General features: G+C 38.3%; 1 protein-coding gene across 1 annotated transcript in view; it reads right to left on the bottom strand.

The window, feature by feature from the left end:
- The window catches only part of LOC132844910 (voltage-dependent T-type calcium channel subunit alpha-1I-like), a 147,773-nt gene that overhangs the window by 98,644 nt on the left and 25,231 nt on the right, over positions 1–23,898 (bottom strand). The window contains exons 3-4 of the mRNA XM_060868793.1: positions 11,977–12,088; positions 7,124–7,257 (exon numbers count right to left, since the gene is read on the bottom strand). Coding sequence (XP_060724776.1) covers positions 7,124–7,257; positions 11,977–12,088 — 246 coding nt within the window. The remainder of the gene's footprint in view (positions 1–7,123; positions 7,258–11,976; positions 12,089–23,898) is intronic.

Raw genomic sequence — 23,898 nt, 5'->3', positions numbered from 1 at the left:
AAAAAATAAATAAATGGAAAAAATTTTACTGGCTATAGAAAGATTTTCAATAACGTGTACTTATTTCTCCAAGTACTTACAAAACATATCAATTACTACAGGAGATTTCCTACTGTAACTTTTTTCTATATATCATACAGTAGCTAGCTATCTGGTGCTATTGTAAACTAAACAGTTAGCTTAATTTATTTCGTTTTTCTACGTCATACAACGGACAAAGATTGTTAATTTAAGTGCCATTATCCCGATTCCTTATTATAATGCCTTTAATAAATAGCTAGCACATTGACCTAAGCTACCTTTTTCTAGCAGATGAGCCAAAGCTAAACTGACTAGATTAGCAAACTAGCTCGTATTCTCATCAGCTAGCTTTATAGCTAGTTTATACAGTAGCTGAGTTCCTTGACACCGCTCAAAACAGCTTGCTAAACTCTTTAGGTTTTCCTTAATAATAAAGAGGATGTTCCACCTTGCACCCTCGATTATCTGAGTCTCAGCTCCGATAACTTTTCTTAGAGCTAGATAAATCGCAAATCAACCGCAAATGTCAGATTTGGCTTCCGAAATGTTTACTTTTGTAACATCTTTCAGTCTTGTTTTTCTAGCTTGGTCTTGAATCGTAAATGTTTCTGTATTGACGCACTGGGACTAGCCTAATGGTACCATGCTTCATATTTCATGTAGCTAGCATCTTAAAAAGTTTGGGTAGCACAAATACCTACAGTAGCTACTGTATATTGATTTCTTAATTACTGTCAGGCTTGGAAAGGACAAGTAGAGACGTGTGTGAGTTAAAAGAAGCATGCTGGTGTATTAGCAATCATCCAATCCACCACGCTAATAACCGCCATCAACACAACAGCCCTCGTCATACTGTAGCTACTAACTAAGTAAAATAGCCGTGTCTCTGGCACAAAGATGTGTTGTGTAGCTGTTGGCTTTCTCATAAATATGATTTTGAGCATTACTGGACAACAGCGAATAAAATAAAAGATGCATTTTTAAGGTGCTAATAGCGAAACCTGAATGTTACCTGATATGTTGGATGTTGTTGGTCGATGGCGTTCTTTGAGAAGATATTTTAGTGACAGCTGCTAAAGTCAATGACCCAAAGTAAATTTAAAGCCCATCACCGTGATTTAAATTTCAGAGCAAAGAGGCAAAAGAGCAACGATTGTGTCACTGTGCAATTGGGTCTAATATCAGTTTGATGGACGTCAGAAAAGTTTTTCAGGTCTGACTTCTGTGTGAATTTTCAGCTGAGCTGTCATACATGACAACTGATGAAAAGAACAGAGGAGTACACTGTGTGTGTGTGTGTGTGTGTGTGTGTGTGTGTGTGTGTGTGTGTGTGAGCGTAAAGCCGATAGTCCTGCTGTCAGAGGGAAGTGAAGTGCTCCTGCATATGTAATGACCTTCAGCACAGAGAACATTGCAGGAACGGTCATGGGTCACCGAATAAAAAAAAAAAAGAACGAAAGATGACTGGTGGAGTGCGACAAAAGGATGAGAGAGAGAGAGAAAGATGTACAGCAAGACAGAGCTTTACTTATTTGCTAGCAAGTCAAGCAAAATAGATGAAAATGAGTAGATAAGGTGCTGAGCTGCTGATACTATTGAGCTGCTGTTTGGATGAATTATCTACGCCACGGCGATGCCAACAAGCTGATCAACATTCATATCTGGATCGAATGGATGCATCAATATACCACAAAGACACACTCCTATGGTTCATCACAATCCCAAGGAGTCTGTGTCACTGCTGTGGTCCATACAGGTCGTTCACTACTTATTTTTAAGAATACTGCAAATTTTGGCCAAGACGTGTTGTATGACATCACAGCCGAAGCTCTCGTTGCTTTACGTGTGTGTCATATGTTAGTACAGCTTTTGTAGTTATATGTTACGTGGTAGCCTAGAAGCATTGAGCAAGTAAGGGGTTAAGTGCCTTGCTCAGGGGCCCTACAGTGGCAGCTTGGTGGACCTGGGATTCAAACTCACAACCTTCTGATTTGTAGCACAACACCTTAACCACTAGGCTACCACATCCTCATGTGTCTTCACTGGCAAGCAATTTTACTCCCAAAGTTGCAGCAAATAAAAAAATCAAGTATTTTTGGTTGCGTGATATCCTGAAGAATTGATTTTTGGAAGGAGTCTTCAAGGTCTGGGCTTTTGTACCATTTGCTTAAAAAATGACGTGTATGTTTCACAAGACCGAAGAGAACAACGGATAATGAATTCTGTTCCCTTGATGATGCTATTAAGGAGGCAAAATTGTTTGTGCTCACTGTCGATCGATCCTTTTTCGATCGCGTTGTTGTGACGCGAGTGTTTTCCTCCGAGGGTGTTATGATGTATTGTGATGTGTTTGAATTTGATGCGGTCGGCTGGATAATCACGTCTTGGAGGATGATGATGGGAATTGACAGGTCACCAAATTGGCACAAAATCACAAATTATAGTGCGAATCTTTAATAAATAACGATGAATCCATTTCAGGTTGCTAACAACTCCACTTTGGGTCCATCACATCATTTTTTTCATTTATGATGTCCCTATAACTCGCTCACAAAGACAGATATCTAATCACTCAAGTCTTCTTTTTCCACCTAATATACAGAACAGGACTTATTTTCCACCCGGTTCTCTCTCAGATTAGTTGTAGCCAATTACCACCTGCAGCTACCAATCTGGAAGGGTGAAGGCTAGCACATGCTTCCTCTGAGACACATGTAGCCTGCCATCTCATCTTTTCAAACGGTTGCTCATGCAGTGTCACAGGGCAGACAAACCAATTAGAACTTTCATAGCGGCTTTCTCAAACCCACGGTCACTTTGCAAATTTGTTGAAAAAAAAATAAAATAAAAAAGTCCAGCATACAAACAGGCTGGTCCACAGTCCAGACTTTTCAATGCTCTTTAACTGAATAAATTTCACTTGCGAAGCAAATCCTACTGTCACACACACCACCACAGATCCACAATGCAAACGCAGGCTGTGGACCAAGGTGAGGACCAAGCAGGCTCTAGATCTCTCAGAACAATCTCACCAACCATAAACGAGCAAATTAAGCAGAGCAAATTATTATGTGATGAAACCAGATCTTAAAAACCTCCAAACCTCTCAAGCTTGACTCCAGTGCTTCGTTACAACCCGTGAACTAATACAAAACTGACGCATAAAGAAAAAATCAAGCAGAGAAATGGAAAAAAAAAAAAAAGCAATGGAAGAGAAAGTTCAGATGAGGATCAGCAATAACAATCACGCACACAGCTTACTCGCAACCGGAAATGGAAAAGCACTCATAACATAATCCTGTGAGATCACATTACAATTTTTTCTAATTGTATTCTGCATTAAGACATGATTACAATAAAACATCTGGACTTCATTAATGCCCTGCAGTGTGTGTACCTGTCTTAGTGAACTTTATTCCAGTTCTATTAAATCTCCAGCCAACGCTGCTGTTTATTTCTGTTCATTTAAGATACGCAAAATGGCAGCAATCCAGCTTTTTGAGAAACTCTTTTTGCGCATTGATCCATTTTATTCCAGTCTGTTTTTCTGGGAAGCTCTCCAAGACGTACAGTACGCTGAACTCTTTCTTTCTCAAAAGCAGAGAGGACACTATCCCATACTTCAGTTCTGTACTTTTAGATCTAAACGGTATGTTGCTTGGAGTTAAAAAAGAAAACAAAAGTCCTGTATCTTCAAGAGATAATTCATACAATGCTTGTGTTCTTATATGGATTTTTCAAGGGAACCCGGATACAAGATTAAAATTCGATGAATACTGTATTTCCTGAATATTCATTCATTCATTCATCTTCTACCGCTTATCTGAACTACCTCGGGTCACGGGGAGCATGTGCCTATCTCAGGCGTCATCGGACATCAAGGCAGGATACACCCTGGACGGAGTGCCAACCCATCGCAGGGCACACACACACTCTCTCATTCACTCACACAATCACACACTATAGACAATTTTCCAAAGATGCCAATCAACCTACCATGCATGTCTTTGGACCGGGGAGGAAACCGGAGTACCCGGAGGAAACCCCAGAGGCACGGGGAGAACATGCAAACTCCACACACACAAGGCGGAGGTGACTGCATATTCTGATAGAAATAATTATCATGAGGGAAACCCCACACGCTCTGTAAATATGCCAACCAAATCATAAACCAAGGGATATCCAAAAGGGGTGGTGAATGAGCCCCCTACCAGGACACACCTTAGGAAAATGACCTGTATAAACAGATTATCAACTACAAGGTACTGACGCATTTGTGGCAAGGTCTATGGCAACCCACTTCTCAGGGCTTAAGATCCAGCTGGTCTCAATGAAATACTTGGCAAAACATGATACTCTTTGGACCGGGGGAGGAACCCGGAGTACCCGGAGGAAACCCCCGAGGCATGCAAACATGCAAACTCCACACGCACAAGGTGGAGGCGGGAATCAAACCTCGACCCTGGAGGTGTGAGGCGAACGTGCTAACCACTAAGCCACCGTGCCCCCCTTTTCCTGAATATTATTAGAAGGTAAATGACATTGGTTCCATCATTTATCGTCAAATCCATTCTAAAAGAAATCCACCAAGTTCATTCAACTGTTTTGTGTTGTTGATAAAGAGAATCTCAGACTTCATCCGTATCCATCCATCCATCCATCCATCCATCCAGCCATCCATCCATCCATTTTCTGTAGCGCTTATCCTACAGAGGGTCACAAGGAACATGGAGCTTATCCCAGGGGACTTCATCCATATGTATAAAGACATTTTGGAAAACAGTTTTCAGCTCTATGTAGGTTTTTTCTTGTATTTTTTTATTTTTTCACATAAACATTGCCGTCCAGTGAAAATGCAAAATCGATTTGAAAACACTTCCATGACCACTCCAGTCTGGCAAGAATGTCAGAACCTGTTACGCTCTCAAGAAAAAACTCAAGAGCATGTTGTTTTTTTTGAGTGGTAGAGAAGCAGAGATGCGTAAAAACACCAATACGAACTAAAGTGCTAAAAGGAAAAATGATGAGCAAACATTGCTTGAGTGGTGGCTTCAGAAGCAGCATGTACCATATGCTGGCTCCTCTGGACAAGGGATATAGGATAAAATAAAGGCAAATTCATTTGCAGACACTTTATTAAGTATAATAAAAACATGCCACACAATATTTATGTATTTATTTATTTATTCATATTTATATTTTTATTTTTGTTTTTTTTGTGTTAAAAAAAAAAACAAAAAACATGTTTTATTTTACTTAATAAAGTGTCTGCAAATTAATTTGCAGACACTTTATTAAGTAAAATAAAACATGTCACACAGTATTTATTTATTTATTTTATATTTATATATATATTTTTTTTAACACAAAAATTTTCAAATTACTTTGTCGGCGCATCGATTACAAAATCAGTGCCGCTAATAAATTGATATACTTCCGTAAATTCATTTGCAGACACTTTATTAAGTAAAATAAAACATGTCACACAGTATTTATTTCTTTATTTATTTATTTTTATATTTATTTTTTCTTAAGACAAAAGTTTTCAAATTTTTTTGTCGGCGCATCGATTACAAGATCGGCGCTGCTAATAAATTGAGATACTTCCGTAAAATTCATTTGCAGACACTTTACTAAGTAAAATAAAACATGTCACACAATATTTATTTATTTATTTATTTTTATATTTATATATTTTTTTTAACACAAAAGTTTTCAAATTACTTCGTCGGCGCATCGATTACAAGATCAGTGCCGCTAATAAATTGATATACTTCCGTAAATTAATTTGCAGACACTTTATTAAGTAAAATAAAACATGTCACACAGTATTTATTTATTTATTTATTTATTTATTTTTTAGCACAAAAGTTTTCAAATTACTTTGTCGGCGCATCGATTACAAGATCAGTGCCGCTAATAAATTGATATACAGTACTTCCGTAAATCCTAAGCTACAGTAATTGTCCAAACGGTCATGCCCTTTTGTTTAAGCCTGTGCCTCGATTAAGGCAGCTCCGCTAGGAAAGCTCACCTCTGCTCACTTTTCCTTTCACACAGCATACGAAAAAAAAAAAACTCTCAGTACAACATCACATTGCATTCATCTGCCATGACCTGTGGATATGATGAGCTTTCATTGCAAGAAGAAAAATAAATAAAGAAAGGTTATCTTGCAGGTGAATTTTTCATAACCTATCAGATAGCAATCAGGTCTTTATGTGTCAGGCTTTATGTTTTAAAAAGCATTTATTTTTACTAGAATTTTCCCCCTTATGTTGTAAAATATGGTAAATTTACAGCATTCGGTTGATTCCTTTATGCAGCGCAACTTCTGTTTATCGCTTTTACCTTATTGAAGGGTCCAGCAATGGCATATTTGACCTCTTTCCAAGCTGTAGTCCAGTGTCTTAAACTCTGAGCAACTATGTTGGTAAGCTAACGTGAGTCATACTTTAGCTTAGTCCCCATGTTGGTAAGCTTACATGAGTCAAACGTTAGCTTATTCCCCATGTTGGTAAGCTAACGTGAGTCATACTTTAGCTTAGTCCCCATGTTGGTAAGCTAACGTGAGTCATACATTAGCTTAGTCCCCATGTTGGTAAGCTAACGTGAGTCAAATTGCTACGATGCACCTCGTTATAGACCACATTTTAGATGCAATTCCTATTTTGTCTATAATAGTCAACATAGCATTAAATCCAGTGCTTAAATACAGTAAGGATTTCTGTGATTAAGATTTTCAGCATGCATGTGTATTGAAAAATCTGTTGGCAGTTTAGGAACAATTCATACAATTATCATAATATTTACCAGGGTTTCAGACACTGGAATGAACTCTAATACTAACTTAAGACACAATTGTGAAAACCAAAATGAAATTTAGAGTCAGAATTGAAAGTTAATCTAAGATAAACCTCTGTTTTTTTACAAATGTCTAAATCCTAAATTAGCGCTAGTCAGATCTGAATAGCAATGTGTGCAAATTCGGTATTTATTCCTCACCGCAGTATGTAACAATACTGATTTCGTATAGAATTTTTCCCCAGTCCTGTTACAAGCTTAACGTCACCTGGCTTTTATTAACCCCACCCACACTCACCCTGCCATGACAATGAAGAAATCCAGCCTGTTCCACGTGTCGCCAAGGTAACAGCGCCGGCCGAAGATGCCCAGTGCCACCATCTTCACCACCATCTCCACGGCAAAGAAGATATAAATAATTGCATCGAATGCCTGGGAGGCAGAAAGATCAAAACAGGAACAAGTTACAGTAATTAATTCACTTCACAAGATATAAGCAAACTCAAAGTTTTGAGTGACATCAGACTGACGGTGAATATGAGGAAATTGATCTTGATATACATTTCCCTATCGATACCAGCATATAAAACTGCTGGAATAATTAACAGCATGCGAATGCACTCACACATAAGTAGACATCAAAACAAAGAGTTAATTAAAAACAGCAGGCAAATCAAGAAATCTCCGCTTCTACATCTCCTGCATAAGAGGTTATTTGTTCTTTCTAAAATGTTTGGCATTGGGCCACTCGTATACTCCATGGATCCAAGTTTGTTTGTGGGGTTTTGTGTGAGAGCAAGATAGCAGAAAAACATGTGCATCGATAGAATTTTAATCGAATTCAGACGTGACTGCAATATATCTCTGACTTCAGCATCTGCACTTGTGTTTTGCAACCGTCTTATTAATTAGAAAATACTATTTAATTACCAGATCTGAACGTGCAATTTTGAAATTCCCCAGGCTACAGACTGATTGAAAATTAGCTGCAGATAATAGCTCAAGAGGCGATAATCGACAGACGAAGCGATGTGGCATTTCTTTATGAAAGGCTTCAATAACTTATTAGTAAGAATTAGCTAGAGCGATTAGATGAGATGCAAGGCCGATTGGTCATCGTGTCTCATGAGAGACGTAACAAAAGGCAGAGCTATTTGTTTGTACCACATGATGCTCGTAACGTTTAAGTGAACATCTGAGACTGTTTTTTTTATTGCATAATTTCATTGTGAGTACTATAATGGGTAGAAATGAATCCTGGATGAAAGGAGTAATATTCAGGGAGTAAGCCTGACTAACTGGAGAAACTGAAGCATAGGGAGAAGATGCAAACGCCACACACCCAGGGTGGAGTTGGGAATTGAACCGGCATCCCCAACAGCCAACGATTTTTTTACATAATTGTGTAAAATACTAAAAGATAGAAGGAAAGTTCCATTACAGATTTCCACAGTTGGACTGTCCTGTGGCACTCTGACTGAAAGCAGATCCCATTGATGGATGGCTCTGGTTTCATCAGAATTTTTATGTGTACTTGTAACGGTTAGGCAGTCAGTGCTCAGAAAGACTGCATATTCTCACTCATTCACTCACTCATGTTCTACCGCTTATCCGAACTACCTCGGGTCACGGGGAGCCTGTGCCTATCTCAGGTGTCATCAGGCATCAAGGCAGGATACACCCTGGACGGAGTGCCAACCCATCGCAGGGCACACACACACACACACTCTTATTCACTCACGCAATCACACACTACGGACAATTTTTCCAGAGATGCCAATCAACCTACCATGCATGTCTTTGGACCGGGGGAACATGCAAACTCCACACACACAAGGCGGAGACGACTGCATATTCTGATAGAAATAATTATCATGAGGGAAACCCCACATGCTCTGTAAATATGCCAACCAAATCCTAAACCAAGGGATATCCAAAAGGTGTGGTGAATGAGCCCCCTACCAGGACACACCTTAGGAAAATGACCTGTATAAACAGATTATCAACTACAAGGTACTGACGCATTTGTGGCAAGGTCTATGGCAACCCACTTCTCAGGGATTAAGATCCAGCTGGTCTCAATGAAATACTTGGCAAAACATGATACTAGATTGATTCTTTGTGACCAAAGAACCAAGCATTTGTTTGACACATTAAAGCACGGTGAAATTCTTTCTTAGCATATCCCTTGGTTGTGGTCAGAGCACAGGGTCAGCCATGGCACAGTACCGAGGAAGTTCCCATGCTTGTATCTAGTCATGGTTTTGATTAAGCTTGCCTCATTTGTGGATAACGAGTACAGATTTGCCTGTAAAGTCCTCTAAAGTTTGTGTTTTGACCCAGATCATGAATTTGGTTCGAGGTGCTTGAAAGAGCCTGGATAAAATGTCCGCCCACTCAGACTCTCAAGTGTTACATCAGCTCAAAGGTTTGAGAAAATGTTATCCTGCAGACAGCCGCACACTCCATCTAGCTAAGTATCAAAACATGTCTGAAGGAAGGATGTGCTCATGGACAGGTTGGTAAGGGAGTTCCTTTTACATTACCAGTATTCAGAAAGCTTCACAGCTGTGCTGTGTGTATGTCAGAGAGAGACTTGTGTGCCCGCTTCTTTGGGGAATTCATGTCTGAGCAATTTTTTCGTTCGTGAATGTAATGTGGTGGCATGTGTGTATGTGTGCTCTGATTGCTCCAGGCTTTGAGTGTGTGTATGAAATGATCAAACTGGGGAATTGGGTGAGTGTGATTCTCAGTTGAAGCTTGCAGACTCAGGACCAAAACAGGACCAGTTTGGGTGCTTATAAAATTTACGTTACATTTTCGAAAATCTGGGTTATTTTGTAGGCGTAGTTGAATTTGCTCAAGAGTGTCATTTGTATTAGTTGAGTTCATCATTTGTAGGCAGGTGTAGGCAGGATTGGTCAAACTTTCTACAGAAAAATGGGTGGGACTGGTCAAACTTTATGCAGTATCAGGCAGGATTAGTTAAGAATATCTGTGGGAGTGAGAGGGTTTGGTGAAACCCATGGGCGTCGGAACAATTATATGTGGTTGGGACAGGACCCACCCACTTTTTAAGACCAATAATATTGGACCCACTCACTTTTCACCTCTATTCAGCGCATATGTCTTTTTTTTCTTTTTAAAAAAAAGTTGAAACCTTTCTGTTTGAGGAATGCCCTAATAAATTAAACTCCATTCCGTGTTTTACCTACAGCATTGACCACGCTCCTGCTTCCTGAAATCCATGGGTGTCGGAACCATTATATCGTCGCTGTCGGGCGGAAATCTCGTATGTCCAAATTTTGTAAATTTCATATTTTTTCACATATCGATGCTATTGGTCAGTCCCCACGTGGGTCTGTTATTTTTACACGTTATTAACCAATCTAAAGTCTTGAAAATAGCTTGAGCGCAAATCTCATAACTCCATTGGACACTTCAACTGTCCACCTCTTCCTCACTCTGCGGGAGAGCTTCGCGGCATATTTCTCCTCAAGAAGAGTCGCAACGAATCAAGACGTCTTCTGAGGTAAATGTCTTCAAAACACTGGGCTCAAAGAAAAAAAATCTTGACCCCCGCTAGTTCTGGTGCTCGTCTGAGGACAGGAATTTAGCGCAAGACAATCCACTGCAACGCGGACTAAACCCTGTGCACTGCAGATAAGGTACGGCGTTTTTGTAATTTCCTAAAAATAACGGTTTTGGAGATACGAGGATTCCGCCTGACAGCGACGATATGTGGGTGGGACAGGACCCACCCACTTTTAATTTGCTTCCGACACCCATGGTGAAATCTTCTCTGGAAGTGGGAGGCAGGACTTCCTGCAGGACTTGTCAGGATTGGTCAAAAGTATCTACGAGTTCAGCTAGGAATGGTCAGAATTATTTAGGGCTCAAGAAGGTGTAGGATTTTAAAAGGTCGGCCGCTTTCACCTAGTCCAAGTGTTAATTTTATATAATTACATCCCACTTGAGGAAGCATTGTTATATCAAAGCCTCACTGAGCTGAAACAGGAGGGCCTGTTAGTTTTGGATTTCTATCAAATCTTTACAAATCTGCCTGAGTGCTTTGACAAAAAACACAAAACGAATACATAAGGACCGGATAAGAATATAAGAGAAATGGGATAATTCCTGCACATGTCTCACTATACCCAGCAGCAACACAAGAACAGCTTTAGTGGAGTTCTTTTTGAATCGAATTATGATAGACATCAGCAGCCTAGGGTTAAAGCAGGAGTGATGCAGCTATAGATAGCACACCAAAGGCTTGAATGGAAAGATACCATTGGTGTATGTTTGCGTGCTTGAAATTGGGTTTTGATCTCTGAGAGGTACAGATGTAGTGAAAAACACCAACAACAACAAAACATTTATGGTCTAACTAAGAAGGAAATTTGATGCTAAATGTTCTAGTTTTGTTTTGGCACAAATGCAGGTTGAATTTATGCTTCCTAATTTTTTTAAAACGTAACCAATTGTCATTCTTAACTAGTTGTTCTTACGGCTGGAAATTATTGTGCTTCTGTGGTATGGCACAGAAGGGAACGGTATGACATTAAAAATCTTTAGGTACCTTCCAGATTTGGTGCCTTGGTTCAGGTAAGAGAACCTGATTTGAATGCATTCTTACAGCAAGATGCCTGTCTACTTCTCTTGACGATATATATTTATTCTAACGCCCTCTGTTTTTGATCATCCTACTCCTTGCCTGGTTACTCAATGTCATGATCTAAGATCTAAGAAAAAATCACACTCACATAGCTGTCACACTCACATAGCTCAATGTCATGATCACGATACTTATTTTTATCCTTTAGTTATAATCACTGATATATGCTTCCATACAGTAAGTCCTTGCTTAGGGTTGAAGGGCAGGTATATCCATGGCTACAGTATAATAAGACAGTGAAACAGTCTGAAATGAATACTAGTAGTGTGTGAATGTGAAGATAAACAGCATTCACAGTAACAAAATCAACACTCGTGTACTTCTGTATAATAAAGAATTTTAGACCACATCATTATGCTACATTATAGATCTTCAGGCATCATAGTAATTATTTAACTATAACTATAGCATACATTGAGGTACATATTAATTGATTGTGTAAGCAAGAGTATTTAAGAGACTTAAGGAATTCTCACCTGCAGGATCTGACAGCGATGTGAGGAGCAGTCGATGTTCTCGCACGGTTGGTACATCCCCAGGGTCACGCAGTTCAACAGGATCACCATCATACTCACTCGCTCAAACCATGTGCATAGTCATAGTTAAGGCCAACTCGGATGAATTCTGATTAATACTATGGGGTTCTGTTAGAATATTAATCCACAGATCACAAGACTGTTGTTGATGTTGCTTCACATGCAAGAAATTTTCAGGTTAATGCTATGCTAGTGCTAGGTTAATGCAATGCTAATGCTAGGTTAATGCTATGCTAGTGCTAGGTTAATGCTATGCTAATGCTAGGTTAATTTTCAGGCTATGCATTGCTTATAATGCTATGTACTGTATGGTGTTCATAGAATATTCTGTTAGTGAATACCTTATAAATCCTTTTTGTAAGGATCTTCTAACTAGAATCATCTAACTAGGATCATTCATAATCCTAAATGGAGAAAACAGGAACACCAACAAATATAAAACGATGGGGGGAGGCTTAGAAATTTCTTTATAACATTTACTGAGACCTGGCAATTGAACAAACCAACAGCCATGTGTACATAAACAAACTAATTACCAAGCAAACACAGAGCAGGTGGCCACAATCAGGTAACGAGGAAACAGAACAAGGATGTAGAAGAGAGACAAAAGTCCATGGAAATGTAAATAATGTAAGCACATGACGTAAAAAGAAAGCAAAAAGACAACGTGACACTCACTCGTCTGATCCATGAGCTCAAGTTAATTAGACTCATTAAAACATTCCAACACCGGCACTTCGTTATCTTCTTAAGGCCAGGACAAAATTCATTCTGTCACTCATTTTACATATCTTCAGTATGCATTTAATCTTAGAGCTGTTTTAAATTGCACAACGTTAGCAAGCTAACAGAATGTATACGGTAAGTCGGACCACTTTTTCAGCTTTCATGAACATTAAAATGCTTAGTGTGTTAAGCCTTACAGAAAACCTTTCCTGAATTTTCCATTATGTTTTCACATATTTTCAGGTGTTGAGTATTTTTTTTTTTTAATGATTTTTTAATTTTTTCCATGATTTGATTCTTTTCAGTTAAAATATATTTTTCAACACGTAATTTTTTTTCTACAAATATAATTTACAATAAAAATATTTACACCTACAAATTTATTTGGGATTTGCTTTACATGTCATTCATTACTCACATTTTTTTCTCACTTTTTTTAAAAAAAATGTAAAGATTTCTTCAATCACCTGTATTTTTATTTATTTATTTATTTATTTATTATTTATTATTATTATTATTATTATTATTATTATTATTATTATTATTATTATTTTACAAATGAATCAGTGTTTTTAGATGATTTTCACATGGGATTTCTTAGCACATTATCTGTCTCTTTTAAAACCCAATTTTAAACGTTTTATTTTATACATTGTCACGTATCATTTCCTTTTTTTTACAAAATTATTTGTCCATTCTGATTTATTTTAATGCATGATTTTCACAGATTTTATTATTTTTTCTCCGCCATTCATTCGTTTGTATTTACATGTTAATTTCCAACATGTCAGGTCAGTGATTTTATTTAAGTGATTTAATTTTTGTAATGATTTAATTCAAATGATGACTTGAGCCCACGTGGGTAATTTGAAGGTGTAACTTTTGCCCCTCATGTCATCATTCCCTACTCATATAATCGCATGTGGTAAACATATAATCAACTGTGAAGCACAAGTGAGACAGTTTAAAGACGACTGAAAGAGAAAATTCACGGAAAAACTTAAAATGGAAATGATAAGATGATATCGGGGGCTTGTTATGCTTTAATACACATCACCCGCATCCAAACAAACAAATTCCCTTTTTCTCTCTTGATATTAAAAAGTCAGCAGCACAGAAATGTGGAGAGGAAGTGGAACGCTAAGCGCGATCTATGAGTAGTGTAGCAAAAAGAAAGAAGGCTGAATTGAATGATACGGATGAGATGTAAAATGTAGAAAAGAATTAAACAGACTATTATTCTAGAACGTACTAATGTGTGTTTACTGAGCAGAACTGAAGCTGTAGCCTTGAGTGAGATCAAATAAAGTGCTAGTGACACAGTTTATGGGCTACATTTTCTTCTTTCCTCATCTCACTTACTCCATTTGTCCATAAAGGTCACAGAGGCAATGGCAGCCTGAAGTAAAGTGAAAATGGAGTTGTTTTTTTCATATGAATGTTTATGTTACAGAAAACTGACACACACACATACAAAGCGACACAGCATCCCTTATACAATACAGTATATATTGTTACTTGCCCTTAGACAAACAGAGCCTTGCCTATAAATGAGCAGAAACACGCACACACACACACACACACACTCACACACACACACATATCACTTCAATTTGTGAATGTGTGCAGTTCTTTTAAAAAGAATAATTGTTAAAAAACATCTTTACAGAAAGACACACATGCACACACACACACAATTCACTTCAATTTAATTGTATAGTTCTTTTTAATACAATTTAATTGTACAGAAAGACACACATGCACACACACACACACACAATTCACTTCAATTTAATTGTATAGTTCTTTTTAATAAATTTAATTGTACAGAAAGACACACGTGCACACACAAACACATGCTCACACACACACACACACACACACACACACACACACACACACTTATTTCACTTAAATTCATTTGTACAGTTCTTTTAATAATAGAAATTGTTAAAAAAACATCACAGAAAGACACACAAAGTGCACACACACACACACACACACACACACACACACACACACACACACACACACACACACAGAGACACACATACACACAAAGTTGCTGTGTTAAGCAACTCAGAGCTATCAAGCGTACCCGTTTAACGATCTTACACTTCCCAGGTTCTTTCTTTCCTTCTTTCCATCCATCACCTCCCTTTTTAGCTCTTCCTCTTACCTTCTTTCCTCATTTCCCAAACCCATGATTTCCTGAAGCCACACTATGAGACTTTTCGAACCAATATCCTATAGACAGAACACCGAGGCAGTGACAATGTCACTCTACACCCACACATGTATGAAAAGGCAGGTGACTCATTGGGCTAAACAACAAACACACAAGCTATGCTGTCATCACAGAAAGAACGATTCTAAGGTTAAGCTCATTGACACTGAGAGAAATCAATTTGTCCTCCCACCTCCTGAAACATGGTGTACCCACATATATGGACTGTGCTAAATCGCCCTTAGGTGCAAACGTGTGCACTGCAAAAGTCAAATTTATCAACTACTTCTTATTCCAATATTTTATATCTTTTGTTTTCTTGTTCAATTGACAGATTATTCCATTAATTTGAAGTATTGATTTCCAGTAAGAGAGCATACAGTACAATGAGCTGCCAACAGAATAAGACAATATAAAGCTTAAAAATAGTAAAATACAGCTAGTTTGAATAGATAAAAGATGTTATCACTTGCTAAGATGTCAATTTTAATGTGTGTGTGTGTGTGTGTGTGGTTGTATCACAAGGATATCTGATATGTTACAACAAGAGAATAAGCTATCTGTGGGGGGGCAAAAGTGTTAGCATAACTGCTAGCTGAGTGATTTTACAGGTTGCAATGTTTTAGTTTTGTTTTTAGCATGAATGTTTTTTTTTTCTAATTTGGGTGACTTTATGACCAGGTTGCCATTTGTGAACTGATATTACATTTATAAAGATAGAAAGCAAAGGTTAAAAAAAAAAAGAAAGAAAAAAAGAAAAACAGTCATGGTATAAGAGTAAACGCTACCACGTTGTTGTTTATTTTTCCCGCTAGTAAGAGTTTCAGTAAATGGTAGTAGTTTAAAAGAGGTTTGATGGCTATAATGCTCTAAAACTAAACACTGAATATTCAGTATAAGTAAAAAGAAAATCTAGCTAACTACTAAGAACTGTACTTAAAATATGGCCCTCAATTCTCCTTATCAGGACAACTGGTGCTGTCCTTCATTATAAAAATACATTTAAACACCTTTTTTGTTTCCTTTTCTTCTAGTCCTTTTTGTACTTTGGCCTACTCTCATTTAAAGAAAATTACCTGAATTTGTAGGGACACTAGCTTATTATATAACTCCCCATCCATTCCTTTCTTCTCTAAATCTTTACATCTCTCTCTCTCTCTCTCTCTCTCTCTCTCTCTCTCTCTCTCTCTCTCTCTCTCTCTCTCTCTCTCTCCGTTCTCCTCCTTCCTTCTTTCTGACAGCTCATTAGCAAGATGTTGCCAACCTTGGCCGAAGGAGTTGGGACGCCAACCTTGGCTGTCCCTCCTCTGTAACAGTTTAGTATACAGTGCCAATTTATGCTAACATTCTCATAGTCAGCCTTCCACCACAGAAAATTAGTCAGACAAGGGGTTTGGCTTTGAGAAAAAAAAAACAAAAAAACAAAAAAACAGTTCCAGATATCTCATACTATTAATCAGTTATTATCAGACTGATAATTCTCTGGTATTTAAAAAAATCCTGAATGATGCAGTAATGATCAAGTCAATGCCTGGGGTGAGTTTCTGTCTGAAATCAACAGCTGCACACACTCCTCATCCTTACTGTCGGATTAATGATAGCCGAGGCTGGTGGAACCTTCCTTCGCGCAAGAGGAGATAAACCCAGGGTCAGTGTACTACCTCGCTTTAAGTGGATGAAGACAGGGTTAAAAGAGGGAGATCTGCTTTTCTTTCTGAGATGGGCTTTTAGTAATGGAGCAGATGACACCCTCTGGTTTGTGATGAGGTTCTATCTGAAATAGAATGTCTACAGGAACAGATTGGGTGCCAAAATAGAGCCAGGCTCTAGGAGATCTGCCATCTTAGTGGAAAAATTAGTCTATTAAACCTTTGCTAGAATGACCTAACATTCCCCGACATACACAACTGGTGCAACAGTGTTAAATGTAAGCTTTACAACGGTTTGAAAAGGAAAGGATACGGTAAAGGAGATTGTCTTAAATTGTGCAACGTTAGCATGCTAACGGTAGATCAGATCAAGCCTTCAGAAAGAATTTTACATTATGTTTTCAGATATATTCAGGTGTTGTGAAATTAATTTTCCATGATTTTTTTTCAGGATTTGATTATTTTTAGTTAAAATATATTTTTTAACATTTATTTCTATGAACGTAATTTACAATAATATGATTTTTACATGTCAAAATTACTTGGGATCTTTTTAACACGTGATTCATTACTCACAGATTTGCTGTAAACAAGCTTCATTTTTTTTCATACTAATTTAAAAATGATTTAATTATTTAAAAATGATTTATTCTCCTATATTTTTTTTAAATGAATCTGTATCTTGACGTGATATTTTTCATATGTGATTTCTTATCATATTATCTGTTTCTTTTAACACAAAATTTTATATGTTTCATTTTATATATTGTCTCGTGATTTTTTTACACAATTTGTTTTTCACGTTTTTGTTTTTTTTTTACAAAATAATTTGTTCATTTTGATTTATTTTCATGAGTGATTTTGACAGAATTCATTCATTTTTCCTCCCACATTCATTCATTTGTATTCACATGTTAATTTCCCACACGACAGGTCAGTGATTTTTACATGTCACATAATTCAAATGATGTCAAACTATTACTTGAGTCCACATGGGTAATTTCAAGGTGTAACTTTTGCCCCACATGTAATCACTTCCTACACATATAATCACATGGGCAAACATATGATTATTTGTGAGAATGTCTTAAAGGCAAAGTTTACAACGAAACATTTCAACAACAATAGAAAGCATTTCAATCTTAAACATGTCAAATTCCCACTGGCATTGTGGGGAATATATGAAACCATTAACCATATGGTGAAGACTGTAAGAGAATGAAGATATGATTGATGCTGTGTATTTCTGCCTGAACTGAATCTACTTCCTTCTCTCGTTCTCACTCCATATTTATTTAAATTAGCATTGACAAGAGTGTCCCTTCCTCAGGACCGCTTAGCTCATTTGCAGAGCTCGTGAACACGGATATTTAATTAGGCAACACTGCAGGCAGAACTAGGAGGGACTGCTGGCTAAGAGAGCCATTAACCTCAGTCTGGGGTTACAGAAAGATACAGTCAAGTAGTCATGTGAGCTCATAGTGATCCAATTACAACTACAAAAAAACAAAACCGCATGTTCGTGTAATGATGAATTTCTTTTATGGATTGATGGGGAAGAAGTTTGGTAGGTTTATGCAATTTTATTTTTTTCTTAGATCGTCTCTATGATACAACACCTAGCAACCAGGAAGGATGATACCTGACATTTGCTTCTTCAAGAAAGCCTGAAGTTCAAACTGCTGCTCCTGCTGCATCACAAGGCAGTGGAACAAATTTAAAGGAAGGACTATGTGCCAGCTTCCACTTACACAGACTTACAAATGTTCATGACTAGCTAGTGTAGCTGGGATTGACGGGACAGAAAGAGAGTATGCCATCCTTTCCATTCAGGGAAGAATTTGAATTGTGAAGTGAATGCCTTTGTGTTGCATTGCTCTGAATATACTGTAGGCAACGGTTAAGTCGACAGAATCGAAACCTAATTCTAAAATTTGTTAAGGAGACATGGTTTCCAGGATAGAGTCACTATCCTAGTATAATGTTCAATGAAAAGATAATGAATGAATTAATTAATTCAAGAACATTATGTAATAACAACACTGCTAAGAACGAATTTGTATTCAGGGAATGAACGTTCTTGCTAGGTTGAAAGTTGTGTAAGAGTGAGAGGTCTTGCTATCACTCACTCACTCACTCATTTTCTACCGCTTATCCGAACTACCTCGGGTCACGGGGAGCGTCATCGGGCATCAAGGCAGGATACACCCTGGACAGAGTGCCATCCCATCGCAGGGCACACACACACACTCTCATCCACTCACGCAATCACACACTACGGACAATTTTGCAGAGATGCCAATCAACCTACTATGCATGTCTTTGGACAGAGGGAGGAAACCGGAGTACCCGGAGGAAACCCCCGAGGCACGGGGAGAACATGCAAACTCCACACACACAAGGTGGAGGCGGGAATCGAACCCCCAACCCTGGAGGTGTGAGGCGAACGTGCTAACCACTAAGCCACTGACCCCCCCGTCTTGCTATCAGTTCTTGCAATTTCTATTTAGTCAGAAATTACTTCAGAACCTATTTCTGAGAAAATAAAATGTCAGAACAATCTTCCACATTAGGTGGTGTTTATAGACAATATTTAATATTTGGCTCTTTTTGATTGAATTTGTTCCTTTTTGCACAAATCAATCAATCAATCAATCAAATAATCTCCAACATTCAAGGATACAAGGAACACAAGAACAAACAAGAACATATGTTGAGAAACACCCGTGACCTATGATGACAAATTCAGCTCACCAGGCTCCCTTTGTTTCTGTGGTGACACATTCGTATGAACACGCTGATCTCCATGGCAACAGAAGTTCTTGGAGAAATAACGTTAATTGAGAGAATGGCAAGGAATTGATGACATGCTCCAGCACTACAAGTTGTCTCAGAGGTGCGCTTGTCAGGAATGCGTGTGTCTCAGCATGGGACACAACGATAAGCAAGACCTGAGAAACACTTTGTAATGAAAGATACTGCTGTGGAGTTCATGAAAAATCTGAGGTGATACAAATTTCACTGGAGGGAAGAGAGGAAAAAACAACAACAACAACAACAACAAAAAAAAAAAAAAACACTATAATGGGGAACACATTCCTTACAGAAGGAAAATCCAAGAACAAGGATATAGAGAGAAAACTGGAAGAAAGGTGGATTAGGTGATGCTGATCGTGTTGACATTAAAATGTGTGTATATTTCAAATCCATCATATCAATGATTAATACAGTGCTTAGCCAGCTAATTCTTATCATTTAACGATTATAATTATTATTTATTTATTTGCTTTACCATGTAAATTTGCTTCTAAACATAAACTGTTATGAAGTAAAAAATGTACAATTTATTTCCACTCATTTACTTTCACTCAAGCTTGTTACCTCAACATATTCAGCCCTATGGTATACCCGGAATATTCCCCAAATCTCATCATCAACATAATCCAAATTTCATGATGATTGTGACAAGAAGAAATTTACTACTTTATTTACTGTAGATGTTTGACATCGACTTCAAATATAGATGGTCAAATGTACAACATTGTTATCAAAAAACTAAATTATTGCCATTTGATAGATTTATGAGAAGTCTGGAGTTTGGTAGCTTCATGCAATAGTCTTTATTTTCATCTTTCATTTTTTTGCCACCTGCCAATTCCCCCCATCAGTCAGCTCTCGTCTATCATAACAGCTTCTAACCAGGGAGGATGAAGCCTGTGTAACTTTTTCCAAGAAACCTGAAGACAGCCAGTCGCATCTTTTTAAACTGCTGCTCCTGGTGCATCATATGGCAGTGGAACAAATTGAGAGGGAATGAATATCTACCCTCTTCTGCATACACAGGCAAATTACAATCGCTCATCTTACAACTCGCTAGTCTAGCTGAGATTTTATTACTCTCTCACTCTCTCACTCACTCACTCATTTTCTACCGCTTATTCGAACTACCTCGGGTCACGGGGAGCCTGTGCCTATCTCAGGATTCATTGGGCATCAAGGCAGGATACACCCTGGATGGAGTGCCAACCCATCGCAGGGCACACACACACACTCTCATTCACTCACACACTACGGACAATTTTTTCCAGAGATGCCAATCAACCTACCAGGCATTTCTTTGGACCAGGGGAGGAAACCAGAGTACCCGGAGGAAACCCCCGAGGCACGGGGAGAACATGCAAACTCCACACACACAAGGTGGAGACAGGAATCGAACCCCGACCCTGGAGGTGTGAGGCGAACGTGCTAACCACTAAACCACCGTGCCCCCTGAGATTTTATTAATTTGAGGTAAATCATTAGCATAAATGCTAGTGTGTTTGTTAATTCTGTGCTATGCTGTTGCCATTCCTGGCAAAGAATTCTTCTAAAAATGAGATTTTGTTACTTAAGATTAAATTTCTTTGAAATGTTACTCACAGGTTTTCTTTTTCTTTGAATATTCAAGGGATTACACTAAAATATTCTCATTTGCCATTACTTTTCTATACAATATATCGTGCGGTACATTCAAACTACTATTCAGAGAGATTTTAGCAAAGGTCATCGTCCAGAGAGACTTACAGAAGTGCTTTGTGGTCTCTGTCAAATCATATCTTCATACTAGTTAGTAGGTCAGGGACTAAGACCGATTGAAGCAATTGCTTCTTTGAAGGCTACTCATTAAAATGCAAATAATTCCCTCTGTATCTACTCAAACCACGGAGACATGAACAACAATGCCGACTTTCCATTTACTTCAAATGTGCTTGTGTCAGCACTGGTCACTTCGCCAACCACCCACAGTCTCCAACAGACTGTCATCTCTTTCAAAGAGTCCAATCATTCTTTAAACTATTGGGGAATTTTATAGAAGTCTGTCAATACATGTGAGTTGTTTTTGTAAGTGAACTCTATTGATCTTTGTATCTGCCTTGGCTCTTGGTCCAACCAAACCTACAAGGCTAATGCAATGCATTGCTTTTCTGTACTCCAAACTTCCAGGAAGATAAACAGCTATATGTTGGACCACATCAAACAACTTCCATCATACCCTGTCATGCTTTATTCCTTAAGCACCACTCAGCTACACTTGCACTACAGTAGGTCCTTAATGCTCCTTGTAGGATCTGGAGTGGAATTTATGAAAAAAAAGGTGTACTTGAAATATATATTTGCTTTTGCAGCAGTGTCTCTGAAATGAATTGCACCTGGAATTGGCTACTAATACTAGATGTTGGATTGTGGCTGTATGGATTTGTGATCGTTCAGCTACAAGAGCGTTAGTGAGATCAGACACTGATGTTAAGTGAGAAGGTCTGGGGTGTAGTTCATCTCAATGGTGTTCAGGTTAAGCTCTTCCACTTCACTTCACCTTTGGCAAAGCATGTCTTCATGAAGCTTGCTTTGTGTACAGGGACATTGTCATGCTGGGACTGGTTCGAGTTTCTTCGATCAAATGAAAGGAAACTGTAAACCACATCGCTCACAGACATACAAGAAACATATTGTAACACACATTATTGTAAACATATTGTAAACACATACAAGTGTTTGCTTCCAAATGTGTTGCAACAGTTTGGGGAAGAAACCGCCTAAGGACTGAACATAATTTTAGCCTTATAGTGTACATACTGTACTGTTTGAGTTGCTACAGTACTTATGCTCTAAAAAGAAGCTAAATGGATATTCTTAAAAGGCAGTAAAACATTTGTGAATGCTTTGTTCGCCAATTTTTTCATAACCACAAAAACTAGAATTTCAAATTCACAGTAAAACCACAGAACTGGGAAAATGCACTGCATTCATTTAGATTTGTTTTTGTTAAGTGGACAAAATCAGGTGCAAACCTGGCTGCCGCTAATTGCACAACGTTTGGTACGGGACTGGGACAAGCAATCAGCTGCGCTTTTCCATTTCACGACTTTGTTTTTGAGTCAACTTTTTTTGTGCAAGCCTCCCTGGAATGAATATGTATGAGAAGGAGAAGAGCACTTTGCTTTTTGCTGGCTTAAATTGCATATTACACCGGTTTGGTACATAACATGCCATGTTTTTCACACAGTATGTGGCCTAATTATGCCGAAAATTACGTCTTAATACATCTGGCAGGGACAATACTCATAAACACAAAGCCCATTTTATGTGCTGTCCTTAATTTCAGACAAATATTCTGTTGCTCGGTGACAGTGTTGCTTATTCGTTTTTACACTGATGCAATTGGTGGACAAACAATGCAAGTGGTTGGAAATTTCCACTTTCAAACGTATGTCAAATGTATTCAACCACCATCAGCGAGAGAAATCAGTAAACAGTAATGATTAGAAACCGTGGGTCCACCTCTACCTTCACCTTCAGAGTTCCCGGTGAAACGAAACCATGCATATTTGACGATCGCTACTTTTCTAGCCTCCTGACCGTGTGTTTGTTTGTACTCGGTGACACTTAAGACTGACACATTAGTTGCAGAGTTCTGCATCACCTCTGATGAAACGTTGTCATCAGGCACAACATGAGAGACGTTTTTTCCCAAACAAGCCTTTCTCCGGCGACAAAATGCTGTGAGAGAGGACTCCTAGCTCAGACGACAGCAGCTCTGTTGCTGTGGTAACACTATTGGGACAAAAAAAGTAAGAAAAAAAGGACAGAGTAGAAGAAAATATAATAGAAGACAATATAACAAGCAAGCAGTGTTTTAGAGAAAAAAAAAGAGAAAATATGCTGAAAGTAAATTTACCAGGTTCAACCATTCTAGGCAGCAATCTAACTCAGTAACTTTTTATTTTTAATTCCGTTCCTTTTTCAGTTTGTTTTTTTTCCTCCGCAAAAAACTTCTTATTTAAAATGATGATGCTGAATCAACCTAAAAAGCCGTTCTGCAAAAAATGCTAGCTCAGTTAGTTTCACAAAAGAACAGTTTCTGACAATATTTCGACCTCGACTCTTACAATCCGACACCACCGCCATGGCTGCTACGTTCCCTGCTATGGCATTGCTAGCAATTAGCGCCGTGACAGCAGTGCTAGGTCATAAATACTGCAGCAAGCAAGTTCTCTGGCTTAGCTGCTTAGCACTGAAGCTAATCCACAGCTGCAGGAACACAGATAGGCTCAGTGACCTTGCACAGGCATGAGATGATTTACTCTCATTCACAAATAGATGATGTCTCTTTGCTGAGATAAGGCAGGAAGGAAGAGATGGAGGCTGGGAGAATTAGAACGTTAGCATTCACAATTAGAAGAGCGTTATTTAGTTATACAGTCAGTGAGAAGGGTTCGAGCA

This window comes from Tachysurus vachellii, chromosome 4, assembly GCF_030014155.1.
Source record: "Tachysurus vachellii isolate PV-2020 chromosome 4, HZAU_Pvac_v1, whole genome shotgun sequence".
NCBI lineage: Eukaryota > Metazoa > Chordata > Actinopteri > Siluriformes > Bagridae > Tachysurus > Tachysurus vachellii.
This window is presented reverse-complemented; position numbering and strand designations above follow the sequence as displayed.